Here is a 23,732-nt window from a genome sequence, read left to right as displayed (position 1 = left end):
ACCGAACGTGCTGACCACTATACTACGAATGCATGCTAAGAAGGTAGGAGAAATACCTTATACCTGAAAGTAGCAAACGGGCTGCAGTTATAAAAAACTGCTAACGGATCAATTAAAAAAATATTGGATATTTGTCAAAAAATACATCTAAAATTCACAAATCAAAAACCAAATTTATTCATATTTTCTACCTGAAATCTAAAGAGATGATACTTGAAAGAAATTTTTATTGGGCACAGTTTGTACTTCAAACGTATTGACAGCTAAATACTAAAATTTTCGGATTGACATTTATTCAGATTATTGTAATATATTGAAATAACTGCTAAATAACTTAACTGTTACTAATTTTGCATATATAATTTTAATAGATTGAAGTAACTGCTAAATAACTTACTGTTACTAATGTTGCATATATTTAAATAATTGTAATAGAATTATATGTAAAATTGTAGTTATTTCTTATATAATGTAACAGAGAAAGCCTCAAAAGAGAGAAACTTCGCCGGAACAGTAAAGTTACGGGAATACGTCCATTTAATACTGAGGTAAATGACTATCTCTTTCCAAGCTGGCGATCGACTATTTGGCGACATTTTCCTCCGAACCCTGGTGTAACTGTAACTGATCCTATCACAATATAACTATAACTGTATATCTTTCAGCAATTTCGAGAAGTAGAAAGTACTGCAATAACAGAACATCAGTTTACATTTTAGTTCATATTTGTTCAGAACATTGAGAGTATCGAAAGATTACTCTGCAAGCCTACGCATTGAGGCTTTGTATATTATCTTTTGTTTAATCTTCTTAGTTGAAGTGGTAACTACTGATTATGCACTGTCATATACTGAGAAGAGCTGTACGAGTACTTTTGTGAAAAGTTCCAAAACTGTAAAGTGTTTCTTTTTGGAAAATAAATTTATCACGTTATCATCGGTTCTGCATAAATTCAATTCATTACGGAGAACGTAACATTACTTTTAATTTAAACTAGAACGAAATATGCAAAAACTCTCTTGGGGAGACAAACCTTAGAACAAATAATGACAGACTATTCTCTTTCTATGAAGCATTTTCACATAAAGCATACGGAAAATACACATATCTGTATGTCATTAATTATAAACTTCTTTATTTCTTAATACATCTTTTAGCTACAATACTTCTTGGCGTTTCGATTTTCATAAAGTTTGTAACCTTGGAGGAAACACTAATTTGCAGATACTCATCAACAGTCGGTTCTTTTCGTAGACTTATTTATTTGCAAGTACGGGAAAAAAAAAAAAAAAAAAAACTGTTCACATGTAAATGTTCTTCCAAACAAAGCGATTATTCTAATTGTAAAATTCTCAACTGAGGATGTTTATCTTTTGACATGTACTGATAAAAGTTAATCAAATTTGTATCTTCAAAGTTTCGAATAAGATTCGTATCACAGCGTAAATTAATTACCTCCATTTATAGATTTTCCGAAGCGTTACTCACATTCTTTTTTGGTAATGAAAATGGTGTAAAATTGCATTCTAAAACCTTAAAATCTTAAACTGTTTCTTCAGATTCTGTTCAAGTTGTGGTTGTTGTTACCAGTCTCACGTGTCTGGCAATTGTCAGCACAAGTACAAAACATTCGTCGTGGTAAAGAGTCAAATGCATCTGTCGTTGACAAGAACCTTGAGTACCATTTAGGTGCCAGCCCGACTTCACCTAAATTTGGCTCAGCTCCGTCCCCTATTTTTGAGAGCACCTCGGAGGGGGAGAATGATCCGCGGGTCCCACACTCCTCTTCTTTTACTAACAACCTCTCGAAAGGACTTTCGACTCGCCGCAAATTTAAAGTGCCCCCACGTCGCACACGCATTATACATTTAACAAGCATTCATGCTTTTTCCGGGATTCGAACTAGGGCTCTTCGGTACGGCAATCAGCGTCGCTAACTACTATCCCAGTCGGGAGGTAATGTTTTTCATAATAATACTAATTAATTGGCGAAATATGTATCCTTGAGCCACATAAAATTGCTTCGGGAGTCTTATGCTGTCCGCGCCGCCAGTCTGAGCCCGATGCTTTAAGGATTCGATTGAACAAACTTTAGTTCAGCTCAGAACAGCTCGTCTACTTGGAAATGGTTCTTATCAGCCTGTTGAAGCCTTTACAGAGGTTCTAGATTCGTTCACACGTCCAGGAACTCGTCTCCTAAGAATTCTGTTTGTAGGAAATAGCAACAGAAGTGGTGATGTCAGCCAAACGGCGAAGACATTCTGTTACGAATATTCAGTTGTTAAACTGAATGAGGCGAGAAAGAGACAATGCATGTGTTATTTATTTATTTTGGTTAAAATAGAGTTGTCTTATTCAAGGTTCTCGACAATTTCACAACAGTCGTTATTAATTATTCTCAACTTACGTTCCATTTGGAGAATTATTTCCGAAAGCATAGGAAATTTTCATGATTTGTTTATTTTTAGTTTAATATAAATAAAGCATAATGATTATTTGAAGATACTAAAATTAATCGATTTTAATGCCAGTCTGAAAGTTTAAAACATTTATCTTCATTGCATTGTTTTACGGGCTAGCTGGAAATTGTAAGTTACTGACAAAATTTAAATTTGAATAAACTTTGTACATTTAACAAATAAATTTAGTTAAAATACAAACAATACATAAAAGTAACATGCCAAAATTAATAAAAAGTAGCATTAAGAAATTTATTTGGGGGCAAGAGTAAAAGTTAAGGCCATGCGAAAATCCGTCGAATCTCGAACTAAAGGTTGAATTGTTAGTTTTTTAAAAAACCGTTTTCTTTTAAAACTTTTTCTTACTGTGTCCATTTACGGATAGGATACAGCTGTCAATATATTTAACTTACCAAGTAGAGCTAACACAAATGTCTTGAAAGTATCAAACTTTAGATTTCAAAAAGAAAATGAATATAAATTTGAATTTTTTCTCGTTGTCATATTATTATCATTATTGCTTTTGTCTGTTTTGATGAATATTCAGTAAGTGACATTTAAAATCTATTTTATGCTTTATAAGTAAAAAATTTTTCATTTTGTTGGGGGGGAGGGGAATTCTGACCCGTCGGTTGTTTTCAGATCGTGCATTTGGTCCGTATGCAGTTTAATTTTAAGTCCATCATTTTAAACAACCGACGCGATAAAAATTAAAAGTACTAGGCTTCAGCAGTTATAAAAAAGATATAAAAAAATTATATAATAATTTTAGCGAATTCAATTAATGTCACTTTATAAAAGTATTTTATATTTCTAATTAGACATCTGACATTTAAATGCATTTTTATTTAAATTAGTGAGACTACAAAGAAGAAATATATGAAGAATTGTGATCATTGTTTTTATATTGCTTGGTTTGTTACTCAGGAACAGACAGATTAAATATCTTATGCTTTACTAGTAAATGGCAACACGCTAGCGCGTGGAAGATAAAAGTATTTTACTTTTGGCAGTGGCAGCCCACGCTTTTAAATAGCGGAGTTATTTTTTTTAAAACTGAAAGACTAATATTTTTTCTGAACGTAGCAGTCTCGCGCATTGGAGATGAAAATGTTTCATTTCGAAAAGTGTTGCAACTACTCGCTTTGAAATCATAGAGTATGTTAATATATAATTCATTACATTCGTACAAAATAGGAAATGCAACAAAAATGTATCAGAAATATTTTATTTTGGCTTCGAGGTACTCATGCTCCGGTTAAAGACTACCTGCGTTCAAAATCTTGTAGCTCTCGGTGTCGCCGTTTTTCCACAGTAGGAAGAACGTTCATAAGTAAATACATACATGGAAACAAATTCTTTATTATTTAATAGTAGAGATAATTCAAGTAACTTTTTATGTGTTTTTGTGATCGTATTAAAAAAATAATATCGAATTTTGGTTTTATGCTTGCAGTACCCCGGCAGGTGGTTCATGAAAGAGTGTTTCGCAGAAAACAGTTTGAAGACCATCGATTTTATTGCCAGGAATGATAACTACACTCGTTTATGGTACATATATCTTGTAAGAGGGATGACGTCGACATCGTGGCAGCGTTTTCACGACGGTGGCAACCCTTTGTTCCATGCGGGTATAGATCGATAGTTTCTCGTGTCGCTGAGATGGATGACTGGACAGAATCTTTGTCTCTCGCTGCTACAGTAACGGCTGACCCCCTTCACTGTAAGGTCATTCCTTCTTCAGCGATAAGCCAGAACTGTCTTGTTCGATCCAAGAACTAACGGAAGATAATTGCAATGCGCGAGACAATCTCGAATATTTCGTGTGAAATAACGGGAATTCTCTTTTCTCAAGCACACGTTTGCTTGACGCGGCAGTCAGCTCTAATTAGCTGACTGACAGTATATGACAGTTTTCGTCGTGATGAAGCATTATTTTACACGGCTCTTCGCCACATACCTCGCATTATTTCAGAAAACAGTATGTGGAGACGCGAAAATATTTCAATGAATAACGTATTCGAAGAGAATATTGTATTTCCCGCCATTAACTACACAATTTTATGTCTACAAGCAAAATAAGAAGATGGCGTTCTTACAATTCGGATTTAGTTTTATATTTTTGCGCTCATAAACTGCATAAATTTCTACACACGGAGGAAATTAAAACTTTTGTTACTGGTCCTGTTAATAAACTTTTACAAAAAAATAATTTCATAAAATATTTATTTATTAAGATATACAACAAATTAATTTTTATTTTACCATTTTTGACAATTAAATCGGTTTACAATTTAAAACTGAACTAGACTATTCCGCACATTCCAATAATTGCTCCTCTAATTTAGAGACCACTCTCTTCAGGGAAAAGGGGTTCAATAAGAAAAAAATATTTAAATAAAAAACAACCAAATTTCAGTTTTATTGGACGCAATCCTGAAATTAAGTACCTCTTAAATTAAAAACACGAAAAGGGAGATAAATGGCCAAATAAGATTATTTTAACCTCCGATGTTACAACTCTTCTTGAATGCGTCCATGCCACATAGTTTTCTCGTTTTTTAGATAAGATTAGAGATATTTGATTGTCGGAAAGGTGGAGCTAGTTTTAATGAATTTATTTGGCATATAATCTGAAAGCTTGAGCTCGTAGTTTATTAATTTCCATACTGTACATTTATAACTTACATCTATTGATCTTCTAATGAAATAAAATTCGAATTGTTATTAACTAAGAAAAAAAAAAAAAAAAAAAAAAAAAAAAAGAAAAAAGGAAAAGAAAAGATGCGCTTTCTCAAAATTCCATCGGAATCATTGACGCAGTTTGGGGGGAGGGGATTTCTGCCAAATTTTAAGGTCAACTGGAAAATTACAAAGTAACAAACAAACGTTAACACACAAATAATGCACAATTCACGTGCCATAGATTTTCCCAATACAAATTTGTAAAGGAAATGTGTACTATTACAAAAAAGACAAATTCTGGTATGTTGATTACAGTGGCGTAGCTAAAAGGAGGGTGGTCATCCCCGGACTGAACGCTTTAGAGGGCAGCATTTTTCGTGTGAAACATTATTTTATAGGGATTCATCATATGTATAATCGAGGCACGTAAATAATACCGAGATTCTGAATTATCATCCGGAATTAAAATAAGGGGGAAAAAAGTTTTTATTCTAACATAAAATTTTCAAAGAAATCAAGAAATTTTCAATATCCACATACTCTTGTTGTATCTTTTTCATTTCAACAAAACTTTTGAATGAAAATTACAAATGTCAACTAAATTATGATCGCGTAATAAGGCATAATGTTTCGCTAAGAGAAGTGTTTCAAAGTTTAAATTTCGTTATTGCTGGAAAAACAAAATAGGAACTTAAAAGGGTGGACCTTTTGAATTTTTGCATTTTATTCTGAAATGCAAACCTCCAGAACAAAGTTCCAGATATTGTAATACTAGTGCGAACTTTCCTCGCATTTGCTGTAAGTACTACTAGTTAAAATTTAAAAAATTATTTGAGAAATGTAAATGTTTATTTTGCATTTAAGAAATTTTTCTATACTGTCTAAATTACAGCAGCTGGAGCAATCCAGTACATATCATCGGTTTTGGAATAATAATAAAAAAACAAGCAAAACAATGCTATAATTTTAAAATGCCCGATTTAAAAATTTTCTTTAAAATCCACAAAGAGTTCAAATCCATTTTCTTATATGTCATTTTTACATTTATTAGTTATTTGTTTGTATATCGAGAGAAGCGGGAAATACTGTAGTCGCCACTGGTCGATTATCCTGGATAGTACAGTGTGTTGTCATTTTAGTGTGACATACAGGCATTGCAGTATCGTGCTGTGATATTAATTAGACTGCAATTTCCATTCTGTAAAATTTACTAGAATTTTTCAATCGATCTCTGAGGAGAAAGCGAACGTTATGCAATTCAGAATCTTAAGATATACCAAGCATGCTCAATAAAAAAACTTGGCAAAAATTAGCAAATTCTAGTGTCCAAAAACTTAAGCAACTTTTCGGATTTTGGCTGTAGTTTCGCAAAAATTTAACTGGGAGACAGGAAATTCATACTACAGAGTTACAATGTAGTACTTAAAAAATGAAAAAGTGTAGTAGCGAGAAAAATAAATAAGTAAATAAAATCTGAAAGCTTTTTCAGATTTTACATATATTACGCCCAAACAGGAGTTTTTTTTTACATTTACAGACACATAAACGTTTCGAGGGCGTTTGGGTTAACGCCACTTTAGGCTAAAAATATTCAATAAAAACAGCATATCTTTAGAATTTGTGCTGGTCTCGCGTGCTTGAGATAAAAGTGTTTTATTCTCTGCCACTGCTCGCTTTGAAATTGTTGAGTTTTTTAATAAAAAATTCCTTAGAGTTTTACAAAATATGAAAATAGACCAATAAAACAAATTTCAAATTCGGGCTTCCAGGTGCCCATGTGCTGGTGGAGGATTGTGTTATTCAAAATTTCATGATTCTAGGTACTGTTGTTTTTTCTCAATGCGAGAAACTTACATACACTTGTGCAAATTCTTCATTATTTAGTTTCTTTAAATGTAATACCGGGCGATAATATTTGGTGGAAACAATTTAAAAATACAGCAATTAAAATTAAATCCATTGCATTTAAGTGATTCTATGCAAAATGCGGTTTCGAGACTTATAGCCCTTCTGGGCTAATGCTCCTTTGGTTACAAATTTAAGAGTACGCATACAGTGTAGAACGAACAGAAAAAGGCTTTATTGACAGAAAGGCGTTGGTACAAAAAAATTATATGACCAAGAGGAATAACAAAAAACTAAAGAGCTTTCGCAAGGGAATACCCTAACTGCAATAGTTGCATTGCACTATCTCTCAATATTCAACTCCAGAATATCTAATGGTTCTTGGGGTAAGAGTCCCCATTCTTCAAGGAGCATCTGTTTCAGTTATTTAGTGTTTTCCTGAGGATAAGATCGTGTCGTCACGCATCGCATGTTCAACGGGATTTAAATCAAAGAAGCTCGCTGACCAATCCATTCTGTGAATATCCTTACTTTCTACTAAATCCTTAACAGCATGATTATTGTGTGGTGGTGCATTTTCTTCTATAAAAACAAAATCGAGGCCAGTGACATTCCTGAAAAGGTGCACGTGGAGGAGGATAACTTCGTCACAGTAACAATCTCCGGTAAATCCCCAGTATCCTTCTGCAGAAAATGTGGATTTTTGTCATTACAATGTTTCCTCATAAAAGCACGCCAGGATCACGCCTGTTGTCTCTTTCCCTGATTTTAGTGGTATAAAAGAATGTCCCTACCTGTGTCTATCTCAATGACTCCGAGAATCGTTTGTCAAACTGAAATGACTTTCATAGGTAAAGAAGACGTAACGCCATTGATGAGGTGTCCTGTCTTTGTGTTCTCTACACTACTTTAAACAGTGACACTTATGGGCTGCTGTCAGTGGTATGCAACGTTTAGGAAATGGGCGAATAGACCATCATTATGAAGTCTTCCGGCCACAGTAAACTAGTACGACACATGTCGTTCAGTTGCTGTGTGCAGCGGCTGAGTATTGTTACTGCTGATCTCTTTTCGTCTGTAGAGCGATATAGCTGTCATCAGTTATCGTTGTTTTCCTTGGGCAACAATCAGCAACCGTTATTACAGTTTTACCTATCAAGCTCATGAAACAAAACTTTTATCAGTTCCAAACTCTTGGACGACAGATGTCAAACTATGTCCCTCCTTAAGCTTGCCAGTCATTCTGCTATGTGTAAAGGCTTTCCGATGTTTTCTTGTAGTCAAACCGCACGTACAGTCTCACTTCACTTGTAGCAAACTGCCTGGAAATGCGCCTTTTTTCCCCTTTTCTGATGGACCGTATTATTCGCATATGTATTACCTTTCTACTGAGTTGGCCTTTCGTTATACTGATCGGGGGAAGGGAAAGAAGAAGGAAAGAAAAAAACGTTTCTACAATTTTTTCATGTTTTGCATGTTGAAAAATAAATGTGTTGTTTAAATTTTGTACACTGGTGTAGAATAAGCGCAAGATACGTAAAAGTGCATGATTCGATTCGAAGGCTTTCTTAAACTGCTAGAAAGAAAATGAGATTAGCATGCGACAATAAACAAATAGCGATACAAAACATTGAAGAATCTGAAATAATGAGCAGTACATGGAATGAAATATTCAGCGCCATCTGTTGATGGAAAATCGAACATGAAATAACTAAAGTAGAGGTCTCAAACCCAAAGTCATGCGAGACGAAACCACGATCTGAAAGCAGGTGTCAGACCAATTTTTTTTTAGGCAAGATGAATTTTTCTCAAAACAAATTTTTTAAATTAAATTTTAAATTTTATTAACAAAATATTTGTGAAAACATACAATATGTATCATATGAAAAATAATATTAATGATGCAAAGGAGTATTTCCAATTTATATTAATTTTCTGTCTGAAGTCTAAAGTTTGATACCTGCAAGATATTTCTATCGGTCACATTTTGTAAGGCACACTTGTTAGATAGATAAATATTAATTTTTCAGCCTGGCATTTACTTCAGATAATTCTAATGTCCAATTAACCACTAAATAACTTACTTATATTAAAAATAAAAAATAAAAAAAAAATTACGAAAACTTTCCTAGTGGAGAAAACTTAAGTAATGACAACCTATTAGCTGTCTTTTAATTATTGCATTTTCTTTGACTCACACAGAAAAAAATCTGATGTGGAAACCCCATGACTTCTTTGTACGGCCTATTAAATTATAGACCCTTTTGCTGCACTTCATTTAAACTTACTTCCTCTAATTATTCTAATTAATTAACCAATCCCTCAAAGCAAGTTGAAAATGACATAAAAACTGCAAATTTTAAAATTAAGTATTCCTGTCAGTTTTTGTCCTACAGGATTCAAATTTGTGTTTTTCATTTTTTCATAACTTATAAACTAGAGAAATTTGAGAAATATAAAACTCTCTCAAATATAAATATAAGAACTGGTGGACTGCATTAAAAGCTATGTTTCGTTATTTATCCAAAATTAATTTTTGTCAAGTTTGATATTGCCAAAACATGAATATTTTCGTCATTTGAAACACTTCTGTAATTGAAAGTATATGACTACGACCTACGATTGTGAAAATAAACTTAGTCCTGTCGATTGTAAGAAAAATAGGAGGTGCACAACTAAATGTTATAAAAATTCCATATACAAAATTTCAACGTTCTACGCCTTATCGTTTTTGAATTATGCGAAAAACGTACGTCACGAAAAATTCCATTTGAATTCATTTTACAATCCATTTTGGGAAGAAAAGAGTTCTTTATTCTCTGTCCGTAAGCACAGACGTCACGTAAAAAGTAGTCAAAATGAATTCAGGAAGGGCCAAATGGATATTTCCATTGAAATCTGAAAACCGACATCTTTCACGATTACAATACTTCGTTTATGTTGTACAAGGAAGTAAAAATACATATATTTGTATGTAAATACTTTATGAACTTCTTTATTTTTCATTACAACTTTCATCTACAAGGTCTTATGGTGATCCGATTTTGATAAAATTTGTAACCTTAGAGAAAAATGACTAAAAAATTATCTGATTCTTCTTTACGAAACCACGGGGGAGGGTGAATTGCATCTAAATCTATTCCCAAACAAAGTGATTGTTCTTATTATTCTAAAAATTCATAACTCAGAGTATTTGTCTTTTGACAAGTACAAAAAAAAAAAAAAAAAAAAAAAAAAAAAGCTACTCAAATCCTATTTTCTAATCTTTTAATAAGATTTTTATCTTATTCAAAGAATTAATTAGCTAATTAATATAATGAAACGTATAAATTAATTATCTTCCTTTGTAGATTTTCTGGGGTGTTACTCACGTTCGTTTCTAATGGTAATGAAAATATAAAGTTTGGATCCAAAATCTTAAATCTTTCTTCAGATTCTTAAATTAATAATTAATGTCATAATAATCTTAATTAGTTTACGAAAAATGTATTCGCTAGATAAGTAAATCTGTTTCGGGACCGCCGGTTTGAAACCATTGAACTACAGAATCTATTTCTTTAAGGGTTAAGATAAGTAAAATAAAAGAGTAGGGAAGTTGGTGCGGTCGCTAGAGATGGCAAAATTCTTAGAATTCACGGAAGGCATTGGGCGGCAGAATTTAAGGGCGGGACAATTTTTAGATTAGCATTCGGAGCTTTAATTAAAACAGAAATATTTTATGAAGAGGAGAAGCTTGCAGGGAATTTAGCTGGTCAACTAAAGAAATTTTTTATTAAATTTTATTGTGAAAAATGGAGAAATATTATTTTCCGTCTAACAACTTAGCACAATGTACTTAGATTATTTTGCACAAAGGTCGCTTTCTCATAGGTTTGGGTAAGCAGTATATTTGCTCATTCTTGTATTGATGACAAGGCTGAACTAATTATTAAGCATGTGTTTAAGGCGTCGAGGAAAGGGAAAACTACAAAACGTTCCTCAGGTATTCAGTAAAGGAGGCCTAAAAAAATTGCCTTTGGTGATTTTACCATGGAAAGCACTGTGCAACTAAACCAAAACGGACGGAGAGAAATAATGAAGAAAACACTGGTGTAAACATAGGTAGGAGTACTAAAACCTTTTAAATACTTACAGTCTTTAAAAATCTTAATCCAGCTCTGCTCAATGGTGCAAATGTGAGTTGTAGTTTTGTGTAATCAAGTTGCTTCGCTAGTACGGACATAACACGCAGTAACAGATATTGGGCAACCATGTCTTTACTGAATAACCCACATTTCACTTCTGTATTCTTGAGATGAAGTTTAAAGATATTGGATTGGATAACATTGTTGGAACACGGCAAAAACACAATCTGCCTAAAGAGAGGGATGTCTTCGTGAAGAAGTTTCTAATGAAATTTACATTACAGCATGGAGAAAACCCAACCATGCAGCGAACACATTCACCGAGTCGAACCAACAGTATTCAACGGTCTTAACCACTCAGCCGTTGGTAAGTTAAAAAATTCGATAACAAAAAACCAATTCACAATCTACTAGCCATTCTCCATCATTGACATTCGTTTCAGTTATCTTCTGGGAAATATATTTAACAGCATTTTAATACTCATTATCCCCAAAATGTTTTAGAACGAACATAAGTTCTACAGATCATTCGGACCTCATTTTCGCTTGCGTTATGCTTATTTGTATATTTTATGCGTTAACAGCGGATCAAGCCCACATTTTCAACTTCAATAGCTTCAAATAAATGTGCGTATAGAGTCATAATGTATTTGTCAGAGCAAGGAACATGAAAAAAATCAGCGATGCCCTCGCTGAATTCCGAGCTCCGCAACTTTCGATTGCCAGCCGGACGCACTTTCAGTTGCACCATGAATACACGCAATAAGGAAGGAGAAAATTTCTTACGCATTTAACTTTTATAGAAGTTTTAATCTGTAATTGTATTTTGAGTATCATTTCTGAAATTATTTTTACTCCTTTGTATGAAGTAAAGGAAGTACTGTAATCGTGAAAAATTTCCGTACCATATTTTACTGAAAAATTCATTTTGATCGTTCACGAATCCATTTGGACAATTTTTTTTCTCTACATCTGTACATACGGATTGAATAAATAATTCGGAGCTTTAATTAAAGGACTCTTTTCCAAAACGGATTGCAAAATTGTTTAAAATGGATTTAGAAGACATTTTTTCGTAACATCTGTGCGTATATATCTCGCATAACTCAAAAACGAGCACCCGTAGAACGTTGAAATTTTGTATATGGGACTGCAGTGACCTATAGTTGTATATCTTCCTTTTTTATTGCAATTGGCAATATTAAAAGTATGTATAATATGCTATATAACCAGCCCCCTTTACCCGGCTTTAAAAGGTCCTTACCCAGCCTTTATTTCTGCAATTGTAGGAGATAATCTTATGCTTCTAGTTACCGAAAGTTTCATATGACGAAAATATTCATGTTTTGGCAATGTCAAATTTGAAAAATAAAATTAATTTTGACAAGTAACAAAATATAACTTTTAATGTGGTCCATCAGTTACTAATAATTTGAGAAAGTTTTATATTCCTTATGAAAAAATAATGTTACTATAACAGGTTTGACTCATTGAAAGAGATATCTACTTTCAAAATTTGCAATTTTCGATGTCGTTTTCAACTTGCCTTGAGAAATCGGTTAATTAAGTCAGAATGGTTCTAAGAAAGGAGTTTAATTTAAGTGCAGTAAAATGTGTATAATTTAATAAACGTACAAGGAAGTCATGTGATGTCCACATCAGATTATTTTAAATTAGTTTTGTCATCCAAAAATCGAGAAGGGAATATTATGCGAGTAATTTAATTTTCAAAAGACGCGGTTACAATAAGAACATAATGAAAAGTAGTCGCGGATAAGCTACTGGTAACTATCACAATATTGTTATTTAAAGGAAACGTATATTCCAATAAAAATACACATTAAAGCTGCCACCTTGATATCTTAAAAATGGGAGATTTTTGCAAGAGACCCGGGAGAAAGCGGAAGGGTTTCACGTTGCGTTGCGACACCATTTCGAAAGAACTGCAAACTGACTGTAATTCATTTAAAACGATTATTTCACGTTATTCAACTATTTGTTATGCAATTCTAATCTAAAAATGGTATATTAGTATTCAATTAGGGATTCTAAATTTTGTATTTTTGACTAATTTAATTTTAAAATTTCTTACACTTTTATATGGAGAAAATCTCCCTTAGTGAAAGAAAGCTTTTATTTGTCAAAGTACTTTTAAATATGATGGAAATAAAATTAATAATTAATGTACATAGTATTTATGTATGTGGATAAATTTAGTAATGTACCATACATTGAAATAAAATACAATTAAACACAGATATTATTAATTGATTAAACACTGGTGGAATTTTATGAGTTATGACTGCAATTCATGACAAAGAGATCGAAGATACGAAGGAGAAGGGAGCGCACAAAAGATTCGGTTATTAAAGGATCAAACACATCAGCAGCAGATATGGCTACAATGAGCTGGAATATAAATAATAGAAGTAAGGTGAAATCAGATGCTTGGAAAGTTTATTAAGCGTGAGACACCTGCCACGTCCATGTACTTTAACCAAGAATCTGCATAGCTGCATAAAATATGTTTAAAAAAAAATACTAAAATGGTTGAAATGCTAATACCAAAATGCAAATACAAATTGAGTACATTAAATGAAAATAAAAATAATTAAGAGAATACAATTTACCAATAAACTAGGCCTCATAGAGAAGAACTAGTAGAGGAAGGAGGGAATTATGTGAATATTTTTAAAATTTTCAGAACCTAGCTCTAAAAAGCTAGGGAGGAAAATACATGACGAAGTGCAATATATAAATTTGTAAAGTAAAGCTGAAAGATACAAGAACCCGTCAAAGCATGTGATCACTATTCATTTATGGACTGATCTCCGGTAACCTTACAGATGAACGGTCACGGTTGGTCAGTCATTAGTCCGATCACCGGCATGAGACAGTGCAGCTAATTTAGATAGATTTTTTTAAACTAAGATTAAATAGAAGCGCACTGATATCCATCAAAATAGTTAAACGCACAAACTACTGCTGTTCAAGTTGTTCGTGGTCGCCAGTTCCAGCTAAAACTACTGGCCACAGGTGACCTAAAGTTTAAGAGTCCTCAAGTTATGTCCCAATTGCGATTCACTGAAGTAAATTTAGACGCTTTTAAATATTAAAATTAAATCTTAGAACATGGATGTCCATCAAGTTGGTTTGCCTTACCTGTTGATGGTCACTAACAGTCAACTCGCAAGCAACATCCGCTTGGTGAATCAGCAATTTTAGATGCATTTTAAAACTAAAATTGAATAGAAGCGTACCAGTGCTTACGAATGCTGTCGGTCACCGTTGACCTGGAAATTGTATATCATTTTCTGGTGACTTACACACGTTGATGGTCTCTACGCCACACCAGTAACCAATAGGTCATCGCTATGAGCAATTAAGTGAATTTAGATTTTCAAGTAGAATGAAGTTGAAACATAGCAGTGTCCTTCAATGTTATTCTTTAGTGATGATATGAAAACTAACAATGGAAAAGAAAATTTAGGTAAATTGTTAAAATTAAATGAAACTGTAGGATACCGCTAGCTATGACTAATAAGGAGACTGATGAGCTTTAAGGTCCTTGGTTACTAAAGGCCTGTGAGATTTCAGTTACCGTGCGAAAGAGGTGCAATATTATTGGAACTACAACGCTTGCCAAAGCAGTGGATGATAAACACTTGATATCTTAATGTAAAATAGCATAAGCATAACATACAACAAAACACCATTTTAGAAAGTCTTAGCTAAAAACACTTTAACAACAGTATATAAGAATATCTGAATTTTTCATAGACGTTAAATATTTTTACCTCCGAAGGATGCCTGAAACACTGGGCGTAATTATAAAAAACAAATACTTTTCAATCACAGTTTTATTTGATTGGCATCATCAATGTGCCTGAACAAAAATTTTGGGTATTACTTCTGGGGTTTGAACTTATCTGTCTGTTTAATCTTATTTCTGTCGGACTACAGAAAAGCCCTGCAAAAAACTGACTGTATTTTACGGCAAATTTCTAATAGTCCAAGATATATACGAATCTACGAGAAATTCAAAATTGTACACTATTACGTCCATCTGACGCACAATTTCAATACAAATCTATGTAATAAGAATAAAAGGTACTTACATATTAACAGAGAAAAAGGCCAAAATTTGTGAAAAAAAGTGAGAATAGGTGTCAATTTTGGCATCATAATACAAAAGAATCGTTATTAGAACCATATGATGACGTTTAAACTAAAATTGTATAGAATCATACCAGTGCTTACGAATGCTGTCTCTCACCAGTAACCTGCAAATTTTCTGGTGACTCACGCTGATGTGGTTGGTTCACAAAGTGGACTAGTGTACCAACCACAAATTCAACTTTGATCATCCACATTCCGTAACTGAATATCAGCTTCGACGGAAGTTTGGTCATCAGATTTGAGCACTTCGATGCCTACACCAATCCACCGCCTCCAACTATCAATCGATTTCAAACAATGCTAAATTGCACAGAAATGCTGCCAAATGAAAGATTAAATCAGTAAACAGGTTGGTTTCGATTTCAATCAACACAAAAACAACAATTAGACACAAAAGTAACCTTAGACATAAATTTTGAATAACTCTATCGACTCTGAGGGCGATCAGATGCAAATTTTTCTTTAGAAGGAATAAAAAATCTGAAGAATTTTTTTCCTTTTAAAACAAGGTACTTATGTATTATGCCGTCGATCGGGAAATTTTCTTCAGGCATCGCAATCTCGCTCCAGTTAATAATAAGAGTGAAGTAACAACACACTTATAACATCTATGCTTTCTTTTAATGCATTAATTTTATAGTAATGATGTTATTGCTGTACTTTCTCTTGCGTTCTGAAAGAAATTATTAAAATTTGGGGTTTGCTTTTTACAGAACTGCAAACAGGGGATTATTTTCACAGTTATGTGATTCTATCGCAAAAAAGTGTGTATTAATGGACACGATATAGCCAGTTGAATATGCCCGACAAAACAGCATATATTGGAACAATTATCTTCGGTTACCTTCGGTTGCACTCATAGTTTTCCAAACAAAATTTTCGGCAAAAACGGAGGGCTTTATAAATATTACAAATAAGTGGAAGCTCTTTTTAGGAAGCCCCAAAATAAAGCGAATCGAAGCCTGATTGTCGTAAAATAAAGAGGCGCCAGTTTCTTCAAAATACCGTAGGAACGATTGGCACAGTTTTGGTGGTTCTTCAGCAACTTTCATAGTACGATGGTAGCCATCTTTTACGATCGGTGGAATAATACATAAGCACTAAAAACATTCTCTGAGAATATTTGAGAAAAACTAAAGTTGCTTTTCTGCTTAATTTAAAACTTTATATTGACATATTCTCTCGTTATGAGGGATGTTTTCTGAATATTAAGATTAGGGGTATAGCGTCAGTCAAATAATTTCCAGAAATGTTATGAACGTTCATAACAAACTTTTGTTTTCATAAACAAAATTTTCCTATTTAATATGCTGTTAAACTACCTAGCTGTATAATTCTTGATATTTTCTCAATTAGCTAAATTCCATTGCTATTTTAAAGGACATTTTTGGACTTGAGCTGATTGTGTCCGAATTACCGTACAAAGGGGCTATTTGGCCGGCCCCGTGAACGTATGCCGTAATGGCATATGACTATGGAGAATCGTGGTCATGGCTATCTCACTTAAGAAAAATCAGAGGAAAGAAGGCAAGGGGTGGCCCCAGGGTGAAAGACAAACTTTCAGAAGACTAAAAAGTCACATGATACATGAACATAATTCTGAATGGTCTAGTGAAAAAGTTACGGAGAAAGTACATTTTCCAAACAGAGAAACAACATTTTTCCAAACTTCATTTCATTACAATGAAATGAAGATAAGAAAAAATATGAATAAAACAAAATAAATGCTGAAATGACATGAAGATAAATCAGAAATCAAAATTACATACACTAATTACATATTTACAGACTCCCGTGTAGAAATATCTTAAGTAAAACGATTACTATCACGATTTGTGATTAAGTGAGCCACAAGTGGCCTGATGTGTTGTAAGTGAGCCGCAAGTAGCCTCATGTAATGTATATAGACCTCTTGCAATATCTCGTAGTTTGAGCGTAATTAACAAAGTCGCAGGTGGTTGCTTTTATTAAAAAGTTTACATTCATTTCGTGCAAATGAGTTTTAAGTATCGTCAGTCCTAAGATCTTTATATAATAAGGAGTTCCTGGATCAAATAATGGGTGTCAGTCTTAATTCTTAAAAATTATTTTTCGCAACTTGTAATTTATGTATTTACTGTTTGTCGCCGTGTTTTAAGCTTGCGAAGCATAGCAAAGAATCACCCCGATGCAAGCTATGTAAATGTGCTTTTTTGTTTTCAGGAAGAATATCGAAAACCTGCCTATTACTGGGAGAAATTCATTTATTATTCACAAAGCTTTACTTCTAATACTGTCAATATAATTGCCCAGGTAAGATTTTTATACAAGGTAAGTATTCGGCGTTATATAATAAATGTACAATTTCATTGAATAAAATCAAATTTCTATGAATTGGCTTGGATTTTCTCGTCTTCCTGATGATGAGTAGTTGTACTCATTTGCTAGCATGGAACTTTACTGTCCATGTTTGCACCATTCTTTACTATCTTGAGTCAGCTTTTAAAGTTTGAGGTTTACGTTTATTGACTTCGCGGTAATTCCGTATCATCGGCATAGCTAGTTAATAAAGAGTAATTATCATATCCTGGGCGGGGATTGAAGAACTATTTCTCTTTCTTGAAAGAACTATTACTGTCGGTGCGATTAGCCCCTGCGCAGATCTATATTACAGAGCTATTGCAGGTGCAACGTTGCCTGTTACTTAAATAAAGCCAAAGGGCACATGACATAATGAATTCTGGAAATGGAAAACATCTCGGAAGAGAAAACGGAGAATGGAAAAGTGAGAGGGATAAAGGCCGAAGGCATCTGGCAGGTGAACGGAACAGTTGGCCTTGACGGAACCTGACAAGATGAAGAAAATCCGAATGGATCCTTGACAATACAGAGAAACGACAAATGCAAAACATGGTTCAAAATACTATATAACAATAACAAAAGTTCAATACTACTACATAACTACACAAATTCAACCCATACAACAGAAAATCATTAAACATCACACTATCTAATCCAAACAACTTAGAGTACAGCACTGTCTTCATCAGATAAAATGAAAGAAATTACAGCCACCAACTGAGGATCTAGAATTTGAGTGAAATTGTAGCGTTTTGTGGGAGAAAATTGGAAATAAAAAGTAGTGGACAGCTGATTATTAGTATTCATAGCAAAAGCTCTTTAAGTAGGGAATTTTAAAGTGAATATGGCAACAGTTACGTGAATACGCTTTACTGACGATTGCCATGTGAGTTGTTGTTTACTAAAACTGTATTCGTCTTATACATTTCATAACACGAAGATTACTTTCTAAAAATAATCTTTTGCACATGGAAGCAAGTGAGGGCATTACTTCAGCTGCTGAAGTAGACGAAGTCGTGTTTGAAGTTAGTAAAAATTAGTTTAAATGAGAAGTGATTAATTTTGGCAGTTATTAAGTATTATGTCTGTCAGTGAGAAATTATTTTACTACTGATAATATGAATAGGTTTTACTCTTACGTATTACTAAAAAAAGAAATTTTTTCCCTCTATGTAGACAGATGTGTATTTATCGAAAACTCTGGCTGGGAATCTTTATTTATTCCATTACCCTACGAAAAGTTCTTCTATTGAAGTTCAAGATGAATGTTTATCTGCTAAAATCAAACCCAAACAACAGAAGGTAATAAATATATTTATTGAATAGGTAAAATCCTAGTATACGGTGCAGCCTTAGCGCGATTTTGAAAATTATCGCCAACACCAAAAATGACCCAAAGAACGTCTATGTATATACTATACATTATATACTATCACTATATACATAGTATATAATATGTATAACTATATATATTCTTTGAATGACCCGTTAACCCGTTAACTACTCATCGTATATGTCCCGTTTTTACTGCTCATCATAAAAGTAGCCAAATCCCGTGTGCACCGGATACTAGGATTAAGCCATTGAATATAACCTGCGCCATAAATTTCAGAGTTCTAAATTTCTTGTAGAATATGTGTACTTGTTTGGAACTATGTGTGTGATAAGTCTTTTTTGATTATGCCTTGCTTAATATTTCTGTGTGCTAAACACCGTGGGATAGTACTGTACATAATATCATTAACCTAATCATTTGAAATAAGGAAAGAAATTGATCTTCTTACCCCCATAGGCATCTCGCGCTTTTCATGTGTGTATGACATACTCTTTTAGGAAATAAATTATGGATTCTGTTACTGCATTTTAGAACTTAGGTATAAACGTTTACTTAATGTATAAAACGTGATATAAAATTTAGGTATAAAACGTGTACTTAATGTAGAATTAAATACAGCAAACCCACTATGGTTCTAGGCAATTTTGGTTTCTTTGAAGAATGACTGTGAGTAGACAGTGTCGCATTATCAAGTATGTGTTATGCATGTGTCTGTAAAATATTATTAATATAAAATTGCCACATTAATTAAATGAGAAGAGCAAAACTCTCATTAATATTTTTGGCAGTATATGGATACTGACTTTGTACAATTCTTTGACTTGTTATTTTGTCTTTGTGTAGCTACAAAAGACAAAATAACAAGATTGCACAAACGCGGTATCCATGTACACACCGACCTATTTTCGCTTAAAAAACATCAGAGAATTGCACAAACTTGGCATTATGCACTCTCTTAACTTTATCCATGGACACATTGACCTATTTTCGCTTAAAAAAACTTCAGAGAATTGCACAAACACGGCATTGTGCACTCCCTACATTTTGTCCATGTACACATTGATCAATTTTTCACTTAAAAATTCAAAGGAGCTCCCAATTTTACAGTAGAGCCAAACAAAAAATACATAATCTCAATAAACTGCATTTGAAATCAAACAATAACATAAAAAAGAAAATTCATCATATGCATCTAAGCACTACGCGGCTCATTTCGGATACCTGGCTCTTGGCGAGTTTTTGGCCGCCATCTTGGATTTCAGAAATGCGCCAAAAAGCGCATTTCGAAATCCAAGATGGCGGCCAAATATTGTTTTCCCTATCCGAGGGAAGTGGACAGGGAAAACAATTCTGAACTGCCAAAAGGAAAAATTGAACTTACCCTTGTTCATGTTGACATGATGACGCCTGACATTCCCTATTTCTTCAATGTTGTACAACATAGTTAATGTTATATTACTAAGCATGATATGATAACTTACTAATTGTAATTCAGTCTAAAGTAATAGAACAAGAAATTTTAATTAACGTGTACTTTAACGAGTGAAATGTTTTGCATGAAACGCTATAGGGCGAGGAAGTACTTATGCTTATCGGTTTTAATTCGCATTTACCATTATTATTTATTTATAATTATCGGTTTTAATTCGCATTTAACATTATTATTTATTTATAATTATCGGTTTTAATTCCCATTTAACATTATTGGTTGATCTTTACATTATGGTAACTTAGCGCTTTTTTGGCGAAAATTTGGCGACCAACTCTCCTACAGCAACCCTCTATTTTTTTTCCCCGCCGCCATTTTGTCTTCATGAAGTAATGACATGTTTCTTTTCTTTTTATCTACTGAACACTTCTTCCAACAATCTACTAGCCGAATTACACTTATGCTAGAAATTTTATCTAACAAAACTGCTTAATCATGACAAATATTCACTGCAAAATTGGGAAAAAGTGCACAATACCATACTCCTTACGCGTTTTTCAAAATAACACATACACATAAACCATGTACACGCCAACGTATTTTTACTTAAAAAAACATTCCAGAATTGCACAAAAATGGCATTGCTCACACTCTTCACTATATCCATGTACACTGCTTTTTTCTCATAAATTAGAAAAATTTCACGAAAATACATGACAATTTTCTCAATCTTTAAACCCGGTAAAAAGAACATGTATGAAATTACCTGATCGCGAAAAAGTATTTACCCTTTCCAAATATGAACATTTCCACATATAAAATAAATAAAATATCCAAAAACCTCTAAATCATCTATTACATTATACACGTCACCAACGAATTCATACCGCAAGCATTACAAATACTTAGTATCAAAAATTTAAATTATTTCCATGCACGTTTACTTCAACTTAAACGTGTACCAAATTCCTACAAACATAAAATTCACAAAATAACTATCATTTAATTAAAATATCACTAAACCATGTACACGTCGACTTATTTTTACTTAAAAAAACATCCCAGAATTGCACAAAAATGGCATTGCGCACACTCTTCACTATATCCATGTACACTGCTTTTTTCTCATAAATTAGAAAAATTTCACGAAAATACATGACAATTTTCTCAATCTTTAAACCCGGTAAAAAGAACATATATGAAATTACCTGATCGCGAAAAAGTATTTACCCTTTCCAAATATGAACATTTCCACATATAAAATAAATAAAATATCCAAAAACCTCTAAATCATCTATTACATTATACACGTCACCAACGAATTCATACCACAAGCATTACAAATACTTAGTATCAAAAATTTAAATTATTTCCATGCACGTTTACTTCAACTAAAACGTATACCAAATTCCTACAAACATAAAATTCACAAAATAACTATCATTTAATTAAAATATAATTAAATTCAAAAACACTACTTAAAATATAAATGAGCACATACATTAAATTAATACATACATAAATACCCATTTCGAATTCACTTTAGTTACGGCCATGGGATCCAAAAATTCACGAACACTGTTTCACACAACACAGAATAAAGCCAAATACAAAACTTCCAGATTTTTTCCCGATTTCCCCCCTTTTCCGATTAAAGAACCGTAATTCGTCCATTAATATCACATGACATGTCCCATGATCTCTCATTTCCCTCACACAAAACAATGCGTAATCGGAACTGAGTACTGCTCACATTATTACCAAAGTCCCAGGTAGTAACCTTTATCGCCTCCAAAATGTCGCCAAACTACCAGTTACCATATTGTAAAGATCAACCACATTATTATTTATTTATAATTATCGGTTTTAATTCCCATTTAACATTATTATTTATTTATAATTATCGGTTTTAATTCCCATTTAACATTATTATTTATTTATAATTATCGGTTTTAATTCCCATTTAACATTATTATTTATTTATAATTATCGGTTTTAATTCCCATTTAACATTATTATTTATTTATAATTATCGGTTTTAATTCCCATTTAACATTATTATTTATTTATAATTATCGGTTTTAATTCCCATTTAACATTATTATTTATTTATAATTATCGGTTTTAATTCCCATTTAACATTATTATTTATTTATAATTATCAGTTTTAATTCGCATTTAACACTATTATTTATTTACCTACGCTCCGATCAAGTAGGAGACAAACTTCTCAACTTCTAACAACTTCTAACCACGCAGCAGAAGGGAAGAAAAATGGTCATGTGACCTTCAATATGAGCACACAGAAGTTTTCCCTAAATCCCTCCCGATACTCCGGATTCTCCAATAACCTAAACGTCAGCAGAAAGTTGTCGGGGTCGGTAGCCGGGTTTGGCGGAAATCGCCACCACCGGCGCCGTAGCGAGGTCGCCAAGAGCCGGTTATCCGAAAACTGCCCACTATGCAAAGCAAATATCCACTTACCTTATTTAGAAATTTCTGAGTTTTTCAGTCTGTGGCACACAAAATTCCTTAACAATATCCAAAGACTTCCAAAAATTATCTGAAGTAGAATCTGTATGTCGGTATTGCCATATAAATTCACAAAAATAAGAGTAAAAAGTCTCGTCTGTAGTGCCGGTATCCTCCGATGTTCAACCATACACAATTCCTTTCTACAAACAGGACATTATAATGGCTACTAAGTAAACCGGTTAATCTTTGGATTATGGTAACTTCACGATTTTTTGGCGAAAATTTGGCGACCAACCCTACAGCAACCTGCTAGTTTTTGTTTGGACGCCATTTTGTGTTCGTGAAGTAAAGGCACTTTTTTTTTTTTTTCCTTCTTCAACATTTTTTTTCAACAATCTGCTAGCCGAATTACGCTTGTACTAGATACTAAAACTTTTATGTAACAAAAATACTTAATCATGACCAAGGTTAGGTGCGAAATTAGGAGAAAGTGTAGAATCGCAAACTCCTTGCCGCGTTTTTAAGAATCGCACATACACGTTATCCATGTACACGTCGACCTATTTTCACTTTAAAAAAAATCCCAGAATTGCACAAAAATGGCATTGCGCACACTCTTGACTTTATCTATGTACACATTAACCTATTTTCACTTAAAAAGGTAAAAGAAAATTGACAAAAATCCAATTCTTCTTACTTTTTGTATAAAGCTCCAAACAAATAAGTGGGCGATTCTGCACTTTAGCAGCGAAATTGTTTCTAAGTGCTTATTAGCTAAAATCACGATCGGAATTTTCCGGAAAATGTCACACGACATGTCTCATGATCTCTCATTTCTCTGAGAAAAAATAATCTGTGAT

The 23,732-nt window shown here is 33.1% G+C and overlaps 1 protein-coding gene across 2 annotated transcripts in view; it reads left to right on the top strand.

The window, feature by feature from the left end:
- The first annotated feature begins 18,497 nt into the window (after positions 1 to 18,497).
- Positions 18,498 to 23,732, top strand: part of Polr3E (RNA polymerase III subunit E) — an 83,668-nt gene continuing 78,433 nt past the window's right edge. The window contains exons 1-2 of one of the 2 annotated variants that reach the window (XM_035348929.2): positions 18,498 to 18,657; positions 18,809 to 18,934. In XM_035348929.2, the coding sequence (XP_035204820.1) occupies positions 18,601 to 18,657; positions 18,809 to 18,934 (183 nt within the window). In that variant the 5' untranslated portion in view covers positions 18,498 to 18,600. The remainder of the gene's footprint in view (positions 18,658 to 18,808; positions 18,935 to 23,732) is intronic. The other variant, XM_035348924.2, reaches the window with a different exon arrangement.

The sequence above is a fragment of the Stegodyphus dumicola genome, chromosome 10, assembly GCF_044657685.1.
Source record: "Stegodyphus dumicola isolate Sdum_Otavi_A_Nest chromosome 10, ASM4465768v1".
NCBI lineage: Eukaryota > Metazoa > Arthropoda > Arachnida > Araneae > Eresidae > Stegodyphus > Stegodyphus dumicola.
This window is presented reverse-complemented; position numbering and strand designations above follow the sequence as displayed.